At 42.1% G+C, this 10,932-nt stretch overlaps 1 protein-coding gene across 1 annotated transcript; it reads right to left on the bottom strand.

Moving 5' to 3' along the window:
• Window positions 1–290: 290 nt before the first annotated feature.
• On the bottom strand, window positions 291–8,363 carry LOC142840343 (uncharacterized). Its single transcript, XM_075956905.1, has 3 exons — window positions 7,984–8,363; window positions 1,654–1,699; window positions 291–515 (listed from the first exon to the last, which is right to left on the bottom strand). Exons 1-3 carry the CDS (start codon window positions 8,361–8,363, stop codon window positions 291–293), a joined length of 651 nt encoding a protein of 216 aa, XP_075813020.1.
• Window positions 8,364–10,932: the final 2,569 nt, after the last annotated feature.

The following is a 10,932-nucleotide window of genomic DNA, read 5'->3' as shown; positions in this document are numbered from 1 at the left end:
CACTATGTGTTCCAGTGTCTGCTATATGTTCCAGTGACCACCATGTGTTCCAGTGACCACTGTGTGTTCCAGTGACCATTATGTGTTCCAGTGACTGCTGTGTGTTCCAGTGAACGTTATGTGTTCCAGTGACTGCTATGTGTTCCAGTGGCTGCTATGCATTCCAATGACCGGTATGTGTTTCTATCCCTCACCTGCTCTGAGCTGACTTCTGTACAAATTGTAATAAAACACATCCTTTTCTGTGGAGGGCACACACAAGTTGTAAATGGATAAACTGTGCTTTATTGCTAATATAAGGAGAGAAAGATAGGAATGTCCTGGCCAGTATGGGCGACAAACTTCCTGCGACACCAGAAGAGCCCATCTCCCACTTGCTCCTGGAGAATGAAGATGTTCTTGGTCTCCACCAGAGTCTTCATATCAAGGTTGTCGTTGATAGCAGGGGAATGCTTTTTTCTCAGTATTGCCCTCTGGTTCTTCCTAAGTTTAGCTCTCTTGTTGTTAAACCAGTCCTGAAATCCGAGGGAGAGAAGGGTTCGATTAACATATTTAGCAGTTGCTGCTCTCATTTGACCCTATGAATCTCTTTTGAACCCACAATGCAGTTTTTAAGTGCTCACATGCTTTGTATGGCTGAAGCTACTAGCCATTTCATGGCCAATGACCTGCCTACAGTTTCATAGTTCCTGGGTTGTATGTCACTACCAGAAAAACAAAGAAAAATTCATTACACACAATACCAAACCCTTTATTCTGCACACACAATTAGAGTCATGTACCAAGCTCTATGTGCACAGGCTTACAGTTATTCTTTCAAAATTGTCCTTAGAAACAGTCTCCTGTATTCCTGGTGGTCATGAACTCCCTTTGTATTCAAGAACTGACTCCTCTGCCCTAGTGGGAACTTGGGGAAATATTTTTCCTGGATATGAGATATAATAACACCAGAAACTAAATGTAGAACCACCACTGTCTGAATCACCTTTTCAAAACCTTCTAAAAGAAACAAAGAAACTTACCCTCTTGAACTTTAAGTTCTCTTTCCACATTTGTCTCACATGATAGGAAAATGCTTTAGTTTATGAAAAAATATTTCATGGCTCAATTATCCCATTTCCCCTTTAGTTTGTCATTCATTCATTCTTTTACCAAGTGCACATGTTCTGTTTTACAACCAAGATATTCCCTACAGCCATATGATCATTTCCAAGTCACCCTGAGTTTCAAAATGATACTCACCAGGAGACCCCTGTGAAGCACTCTTTTGTGTTACACGGAATCAAATGTTAATTATGCCACACACACACACATGCAAAATATTTATGCAACATAGATACTATATACACACATGTATATATACACATTTATACATACATGAGAGAGACAGACAGACAGAGGTGTAGATGCTATATATTTGGTTTTGCTTTTATTTTAGGATCACAATTGACTGCCCCGCACGGAGTAAACATTAGCTAAAGTTTTCCTTTTCCATTTTCCGTTTGCCAAGGTCTCATATTCCAGATCTTTTCCCCCAGCATAAGACACAAGGAAAAAATAAAGTAGTTTCATGTGCCTAGGGCAAAGTCATCCATGTCCGGAGGCAACTCTGAGATCAGCACTCTGGTAAACTAAATACACAGGCTGACTGACCTTCACCTTCTGTTCATCCACATTCATGAGCTCTGCCAGTTCTCTTCTGTGAAGAGAAAAAAGACAAATATTTAATATTCCATACTAGGCATGGAATTAACTATAATTAGTACATTCCATGTATATTTTAAAATTTAATATCTTGCTCTCCATACTTATTCTTTTTATTTTATTTTTAGAACAATATTATTTTATATACAAATCCCAGTTCCGGCTTACTTTGTAGTAATAAGGAGCGGCGGGGCTGTGTCCCCAACACCCCAGCCGCCTGACTAGCTTATGCCCAAAATAACAACACACAAACTGTATTCATTTAAACACTGCTTGGCCCTTTAGCTCTAGCCCTTACTGGCTAATTCTGATATCCCGATCAACCCATCTCTAATAATCTGTGAGCACCAGTCTTACCAGGAAGATTCTAGCCTAAGTCCATCCTGGGTCAGAGCTGGGGCATGGCATCTCTCTGAGGCGTCTGCTCCAGAGAGGAGAGCTGTGGATTCTGAGCTCACTTCCTCTTCCTCCCAGCGTTCTATTCTGTTTACTCCACCTACCTATGTTCTAACCAATAAAATGGGCCAAGGCAGTTCCTTTATTAGCCAATGACCTTCCTCCACCATTAGTTCTGTTGCAGCCTGCCTTCAGGAGGCCCTCCGCCTAGCCCAACCCAATCTCTTAGGGACTCAGCCTCCTGGTGCAGATGCAGAATAACTCTAGTTCTTCCCCACTGCCCCTCTCAGCTCAGCTCCATCCCTTTGTGACTCCCCATTGAAGTGCAAAACAATTCTGCCAAGGACCCTCAGCCACCATACTTGCTGGGACACAGCTACCCACAGCAGCTACACTTGACTGGGACCAAAGGACCCACCCAACAAATACGACACCAGATGTCTACACTAAGAAACACCTCAAACATCGTAGCTTCAGATGCCTAGATCCCAGCGCCAAACACAAACATGAATCAATACAACATGCTTCCTCAAGATGTCAGCAACTCTATTGTGATAGGCTATAAGAAAAGCGATTTAGCTGAAGCATAAGACAAGGACTTCAAGACACCAATTATTAATATGTTCAAATACCTTAAAGAAGATCCAAATAAATGTCTGAAAGACCACAAAAACTTGCCAAAAAAAAAAAACACAAGTAAAAACAATTCCAGACATGAAAGTAGAATTTAACAAAGAAATAGAATCACCAAAGAAAACCCAGAATGAAATAAAAAGAGAAGTGAAAAACTCAGGATGTCGAACAAAAACTTTATATGAAAGTCTCAACAACAGATTAAAAGACATGGAAGATAGAGTTTCACATCTTGAAGACAAGGTAGAAAAATGAATATCTTGGTCAAAGAAAGTGTTAAATATTAAAAATAAATATCCAGACATAATTAACCCAGGAAATCTGGGACAATATTTAAACACCATACCTATGAATAATAGGTATAGAGAAGGAGAAAAACACACACCAAAAGCACAAAAAGTCTTTTCAATAAAATCATGAAGGAAAACTCACCCACTCTAAAGAAAGAGATGCTTATTAAGGTACAAGAAGCATACAGAACACCAAATAGACTGGAGCAGAAAAGAAAATACCTTTGTCACATAATTAAAACACTAAAGATATAGAACAAAGAAAGAATATTAAAAGCTTCAAGGGAAAAGGACCACGTCACATGTAAAGATGGGCCCATTGGAGAGTCTGAATGCCGGGAGGGATTGGTTAGATGTTGTAGAAGCCCTAAGAGACCACAGATGTCAGATCAGACTACTAGATCCAGCAAAACTACTAACCACAGTTAACAGAGAAAGAAAAAAACATTTCAAGAGAAAAGCAAATTTGGGCAATTTCTGTCCACCCATACAGCTCGGCAGAAGGCACTAGAAGGAAATTTCAGGCTGAAGAGAGAAAGTTAACTGAATCCAAGAGGACACAAGGAATAAATAATCTCACAATAGTTAATCAAATGATGGAAAAATGCTACACCACAACAAAATAACAGAAATCAGTAAACACCGATCATTAAAAACTATCTAATTTAATGGTCTATATTCTTCCCCACACACACCAGAAAACACAGACTAACAGATTTGGTAAGAAAATGGGATCCATCTTTGTGCTGCATTCAAGAAACAGCTCACAAACCAAGGACAGCAAGGACAGATGTTACCTTAGAGTAACAGGATGGGAAATGGCATTCCAAGCAAACGGAACCAAGATGCAAGCAGGTGTAGCTATTTTAATATCTGAGAGACTTCAAAACAAAACTAATCAGACAAGGTAAGAAAGAACACTATATATCCATTAAAGAAAAAAATCCACCAAGAGAAAAAAATTACTATTATAGACATACACCCAGATACACTGAACCTAATAGAATAAAACAGAGAGGTCACGTTATGTTTCCAAAATCACATAGCAAGCTGAGAAGGAAACACAGCAGGCCTGTAAGAAACCCTGTCTCAAAGAAAGTAATAAATAACCTTGAACTCATTGACACAGGAAAAGACCTTTTGAACAGATCACCAGTAGCACAGGCACTAAGACTAAAAGTTACTAAATGGGACCTCATGAAACTGAAAAGCTTCTGTATGCTTCTGGACAGCAAAGGACACCATCATCAGCACAACACTCCAGGGCAGGCCCCATGTCCAGAGTAGTTGGCCAACACAAAAGATACTGTATTTTGTGTGTGTGTGTGTGTGTGTGTGTGTGTGTGTGTGTGTGTGTGTGAACCTTTTGTTTTGTTCTGTTACTTCTTGTCTTGTTTTCTTTTTTAAGTTTGTCTTCTTTGATTTGGGTTATGGTTTTGTTGTTTTTTTCTGTTTTTTTCCCTTTGTTTTTGAGAAAGAGAAAGTTCATGAAGTTGAATGGTTAAGGAGGATATGGGAGGAGTTGGGAGAGAGAAAAATATGGTTAAAATATATTGCATGAAAAATATTTTAATAAAATGTAAATAATTGCTATCTCCCCTCATACCTCTATAAGCAGACTTTTCAGCAACCTTTAGAAGGAGCTTTATGTAGAAGTGGTTTGAAGGGAAGTGTGGGAGCAGTGGACAGGGGATCAGGGGAGTCTGGGGAGGCTGAGAGTAGTGGAGGGAAAGGAAACTGTAGTAGGGATGTAATGTATGAGAGAGAGAGAGTGGTGGTGGTGCACACCTTTAATCCCAGCACTCGGGAGGCAGAGGCAGGTGGCTCTCTGTGAGTTTGAGACCAGCCTAGTCTACAGAGAGAGTTCCAGGACAGACGGGGCTATTACACAGAGAAACCCTGATTTGAAAATATATATAAACAAAAGAAAAAAGAAAATTTGTGTGTGTCTATATCTGCCACATACAAATTATACATATTTTGTGACATCAGGAATTGAACCTACAATCCCAGATATGCTAGGCAAGGGGTCTAACACTGAGCTGTATTTTTATAATTATATTTGTATTTATGTGTTTTTCAGGCTTATTTTGAAACAGAGTTTCACTAAGCTGCTTCTGCTGACCTTGAGCATCCTCCTGAACCCTGCAAAACCTGGAAGTGTCTCTCTTTCTGGATCTCCCTCCCATGTGGCTGAGGTTATAGATCTGTGCCACTAGGTACAGATAACTATGCAAAGTGACGGCCGAATGGTATGTTTGTGAGGGCACACAAGTCTTCATTCTTCCGGATATTTGATCTCTGAAAAATTTTGCACACAAAAGGCAGGCCCCACACAGGCAATACAAATGAAATGATAAATGTGGATGTTTAGCAGATTTTAGTATTTCTGTGTATTGAAAGAAATGATTCTGGGAAGAAAACATTACATGCAATCAGACAGCAAATTTGAACACCAATAACTCACCACAAAACACACCCTGACTTAGATAGGAGAAAAAGACCTTGCTAAAGACGTATTTGACCACGAACATAGGTCACGGTATCCATAAACACAGGGAAATTCAGGCAGCAGTAGTGAAAAGCAGTTCAAACCACACCCAGAAGGTCCTCACACTCAGAAGGTGGCTACTAACAACACCCACAGAATAAAGCACGGTGAGTCCCTGAAGACATTGGAAACATGATGCTCCCTCTGGGGAAATGTCAAATAGTACAGCGCAAAGGAAGGGTGAGGTGGTTCCTCAAATAGTGAGCAGGGATGATCCCATGACACAAGTCTGATTCTGGGTGTGCACCCCGAGTGACTGAGATGGAGTTCTAAAAGCATTTGTCTGCTCCACTAGATCACACCAGTGAAGCACAAGCCACATGGGCCACAGGGAAAATCTGCCCAGATAGCTTTTCACATGGCTGTGCATAGGGGTGTTTGGGTATGACTGACCCCCGAGAAAGCAGAAATTTTGTCTGATGCTAACACACCGACAAGGCTCAAAGACATACTAATCGAGGCAGCTTAGTTCAGGAAGGACAAATTCTGCCTGATTTTCCTTATATGAGGTCCTTAGAGGAATCATATAGAGAGGACAAATAAACAAGAGGGTGGTAGGTGGGGACTAGGGGCATGGAAAGGGCACTTATTTAATGGGTTCAGGTTTTGCTGTGGCGTCATAGAGACTCCCAGGGACCTATCCCCAAATCACTTGAGAAGACTTCAGTCTGCTGAGTTCTCACCTTCAGATTTGATTTAAGCAATGCCCTTTATGTTTCTGTGTTTAATTTTGGACACTTTTTAAACAGAAAGGAACCAAAGGAGTGGTCAGTGAGCATTTTGGAGACCTGGTTTGCACCAGGATGCATGGAAAGTTCAACCTTGGTCACCCAAGAGGTATGGTCTTGAGGGACCAAGAGCTAGACCTGACCTGCAGACATACAGGGAAAGAGGCCTCAAACTATTAAGAGAGCAAACTTTCTGCTTCTCTCTCACCCTCTTTACCTGAGCCAAAGGCCTAGTAGTCGTTTTCTCCTGCCGTTGGCTAATTTTCCAGCCTGCTCCCCTATGTTCTAGGTCTGTCCTAAACATGGTTCAGTTTATGAGAGGACTAGTCAGCTGAAAACTTCCAGTTCTCCAAATGAAAACCATTTCGTTTTCAGATTCCCCTTTCTACTTTGTGGGGAGTCTCTCTCTCTCTCTCTCTCTCTCTCTCTCTCTCCTCTCCTCTCCTCTCCTCCTCCTCCTCCTCCTCCTTCTTCCTCTCTCTCTCTCTCTCTCTCTCTCTCTCTCTCTCTCTCTCCCTCTCCTCTCCTCCTCCTCCTTTGTCTCTCTCTCTCTGTCTCTCTCTGTTTCTCTCTCTGTCTCTCTCTCTCCTCTCTCTCTCTGTCTCTCTCTCTCTCCTCTCCTCTCCTCCTCCTCCTGTCTCTCTCTGTCTCTCTCTCTGTCTCTCTCTCTCCTCTCTCTCTCTCTCTCTCTCTCTCTCTCTCTCTCTCTCTCTCTCTCTCTCCTCTCCTCCTCCTCCTCCGTCTCCGTCTCTCTCTCCTCTCCTCTCCTCTCTTCTCCTCTCCTCTCCTCTCCTCCTCCTCCTCTGTCTCTCTGTCTCTCTCTGTCTCTCTCTCTCTCTCTCCTCTCCTCTCCTCCTCCTCCTGTCTCTCTCTGTCTCTCTCTCTCTGTCTCTCTCTCTCCTCTCTCTCTGTCTCTGTCTCTCTCTCTCTCTCTCTCTCTCTCTCTCTCTCTCTCTCTCTCTCTCTCTCTCGCATGCCTCACTGTGTGTGTTTCCTACTTCACTTTTAGTACTTTTAGTAAGTACCATTGCCGCCTGTTGTGCCCGGGATCTTTCCGTCTTTGAATTCTTTAATGGATGGAGAAAACAGACTTTACTTAGGACTTCTAGACAACAACTCCCCTTAAACATCATCAAAGAGTCAGGTGAAGATTGTGGATTCAGGGCCAAGAATGGATAGGAAGTCAAGCCTGATGACACAAACCAGTAATCTCAGGTACTGAAGAAGCTGTGGCAGAAGGATCGATCACAACTTCAAGGACTGATTGGGCTACCAAGTCGGTTCAAGTCCAGCCTGTACAACTCAGACTCCGATTCAACAAAACTAAAAAGAGGCTGTGGTCCCCTACATGCAACACAGCTCATGCAGGGAGCCTGAGATTCCTTTACAAAAAAAAGCCACCTCTGTCTGCTGCATGGGTCACCCTCAAGTTTCGCGGCTTTCTTCCTCAGAGTGAGGCCAATGCCCTTAGCTCGCCAGAGGGCGCACTCCTGTGGCTCCCACCTAGGCTCCCGTGCGCTGAGGTTCCCTGAGGAGCTTGTACCTCAATGGCAAAAAGCTATGCTTATTATGAGTCAGTATTCTGAATCTCAAAAATATTACAAACTTTCAACAAGACTGAGGAGAGGCCAGGGGAGAGGAGAAGGAGCCCAAAGTCCTAAAGGACAGACCCGATACATACCGTCTGATGGCGTCTGGGTACTGAGTTTCTTCAAAGACTGCTCGCAGTTCCCACAGCTGTCCAGGCGTGAATATGTATGGTTTCTGGCGAATCTTGACTAATGGCTGTTCACTGGCTTCGACCATGTTCATGGCCATCTCCACCTCTTCTTGCTCAATGTCTTGGCTGTTACTTATATCCCAGTCCTGGTAGCTGTGGTCGTCGACAGAGCTCTTCTGGCCCTCACAGAACAGATTATTCAGGGCCTCTATGACTCCCTGGTCAAAGCTGCCACTGTTTATCGTGTAGGCCACTGTTTTCTCAGGTTCAGTCATTATTTCTTCCTCATAGAAGTTCACCCGGTAAAAGTCATAGTCGAAGTAGAAGTACTTGCGGGCCATGATCTGAGCACATCAGAAAGCGCCCCCTTGTGGGTTCTGAAATGGCTGTGCGCCTTGAAGCCCCCTGAGGAACTGTCTGGGATTTCCAGGCTAAAATTGTTACTCCAGACTGCTATCGCTGCTATTGGCTTTCAACTCACAACCCTGGGTGAGGCTCTAGTTTAGGCATACAAGGGGTGGAGTGTGGGCACGAACTTGTGCATGGAATAATGACAGTTGCAATAAGTAGTGTTGGGGAAAAAATAAAAAAAAATAGAAATAAATAAAGAAGACTGCTTGAAGGAGATCACTAGTTTTCTGACTTGCTGGAGAAAGAAACCAGCAGTTGGTCCTGAGCTGAGGAGTTTCTTTTAGATCTACGAGCAAATCTTGACGATGCTTGAGAATGCATTTAAAGGTGATTTAGAGGTGGAGGAAGGATATGAATAAAAATAAGATAATTAAATAAACTATCATATTAGGACATAATTTTCACATTTTGATATGGCCCTAAATAAACCTTAATCTTTTTGTGCTACCTATTATTTGAAGCATCATTTTCATTGTTGGAAATTATGAAATCAAAGTAATGATCAACTCTGAAAAATATTGGCTGATTTATTACATCCTGGAAAATCAAATTAGGCTATGATTTAATTATCTGTAAAAAGAACAAAAAAGCACATATGTGTAACTCTGAAGATTTATTTTTAATTTTAAAAAGTAGTATAACCATATATATGTATGTATGTACATGTTGTAGGGTAGCCACCAGAGACAATTGCTTGGACAGGAGTTTAAGTGTTTGCTACCCTAAACCCCAAACCTTCATCAGGGTGACATTTTAAACACAAAACCCATGTCTTGGGTTGACACATTTCAGTTAATAAGAAGAGTTAGCCAGAAGCTGAACTACAGGAGTCAAAAGGCAAGGTTAGTACATTTAGAGACTTTGCCAGAACTGTGGACTTTGACGGTTTAGGTCTTTGTTTTCATAGTGTCAGGTGTTACCATCTGCATGCTGAGTTTTGCAACCTGAATGATACATCCATCATGGCGTCTAGGGTCCTACTAAGGTCTTGGCCTCCCTTATAGTTTTATACACAATCATTTCAAAATAAAAACTTTCATGATTTATTATTAGTAAGTATTCAATTTGGATACAAGTGTTTCATGCCTGTCTACATTTGATGACATAAAATTTTAGGTCCAAAATGGGTCACAGTTTAGAATGTTTAGTGTTCTATGCAGCCTTTCAGAAGTGAAAGTTCTAGGACTCTTTTATGGATCAGACTTATCACCTTCAGCAGGGGCTGGGTATCCAGAGTTGTCTGCATCTGTGTAAAGAGCCCCACAGTCGATAGATACACAGGGATTATGAGGGATCATCACTGCCTACCACTCTTACTCCTGGCTGCAGGGTGACTTCAGTCAAATCTTGCTAAAGCAACCTGGATGATACTACCTCACTATCTATGAACTGGACAGTGTCCACTGGTGACTCTTCACTAGTATTCTTTCTTGTGTCCCTATCTGAGAGAAGTGTCTAACTTGGCCTGCAATGACAAGACAGTCTGTAGAGTTGGTTACCAAACTCATAATCTGGGTTCTAGCATTACAAAGCTTACTCTCACCATTTTTGTGTCTTTGTGCCTTGTGCCTTTTCTGTGCTTTTCTTCAGTCCACCCAGAGTGTTGGATAATAGCCATTGGTTTACTTTGAAATGTCATTTCAGCTAGAAACCAAATATGAGTGAGTACATCCCATGTTGCTCTTTTTGGGTCTGGCTTACCTCACTCAGGATAGTGTTTTCTATTTCCATCCATTTGCATGCAAAATTCAAGAAGTCCTTGTTTTTTATTGCTGAGTAGTACTCTAATATGTGTATATTCCATACTTTCTTCATTCATTTTTCCATTGAAGGGCATCTAGGTTGTTTCCAGGTTCTGGCTATCACAAACAATGCTGCTATGAACATCGTAGAGCATATACTTTTGTTGTATGATAGGGACTCTCTTGGGTATATTCCCAAGAGTGGTATTGCTGGGTTCAGGGGTAGGTTGATCCCGAATTTCCTGAGAAACCGAAACACTGCTTTCCAAAGTGGTTGCACAAGTTTGCATTCCCACCAGCAATGGATGAGTGTACCCCTTTCTCCACAACCTCTCCAGGAACTCACCAAGGCCAGGTGGCCTGGGTCTGAAAAAGCCTGGGATAAAACCGGACTCTCTGAACATAGCGGACAATGAGGACTACTGAGAACTCAAGAACAATGGCAATGGGTTTTGATCCTACTGCACGTACTGGCTTTGTGGGAGCCTAGGCAGTTTGGATGCTCAACTTACTAGACCTGGATGGAGGTGGTGGTTCCTTGGACTTCCCACAGGACAGGGAACCCTGATTGCTTTTCAGGCTGGGGGAGGGAACTTAATTGGGGGAGGGGGAGGGAAATGGGAGGCGGTGGCGAGGAAGAGACAGAAATCTTTAATAAATAAATAAATTAAAAAAAAAGAAATGTCATTTCAGGGAAGGAGGATTTACTCCTGACTCCTCGGCTAGATAGCTTTTCTGAAGTCTTCAGAGGCATTTT

Source organism: Microtus pennsylvanicus, chromosome X (genome assembly GCF_037038515.1).
Source record: "Microtus pennsylvanicus isolate mMicPen1 chromosome X, mMicPen1.hap1, whole genome shotgun sequence".
Classification (NCBI taxonomy): Eukaryota; Metazoa; Chordata; class Mammalia; order Rodentia; family Cricetidae; genus Microtus; species Microtus pennsylvanicus.
The sequence above is the reverse complement of the archived record's forward strand: the minus strand, read 5'-3'. Positions and strand labels throughout refer to the sequence as shown.

Coding starts and splice junctions, on each gene's coding strand:
- LOC142840343 (XM_075956905.1), bottom strand. CDS start 8,363: ATGGCCCGCAAGTACTTCTACTTCGACTATGACTTTTACCGGGTGAAC. Junction 1,700..7,983: donor TACCCAGACGCCATCAGACG/GTATGTATCGGG, acceptor TTCTCTTCACAG/AAGAGAACTGGCAGAGCTCA. Junction 516..1,653: donor TGGATGAACAGAAGGTGAAG/GTCAGTCAGCCT, acceptor CTCGGATTTCAG/GACTGGTTTAACAACAAGAG.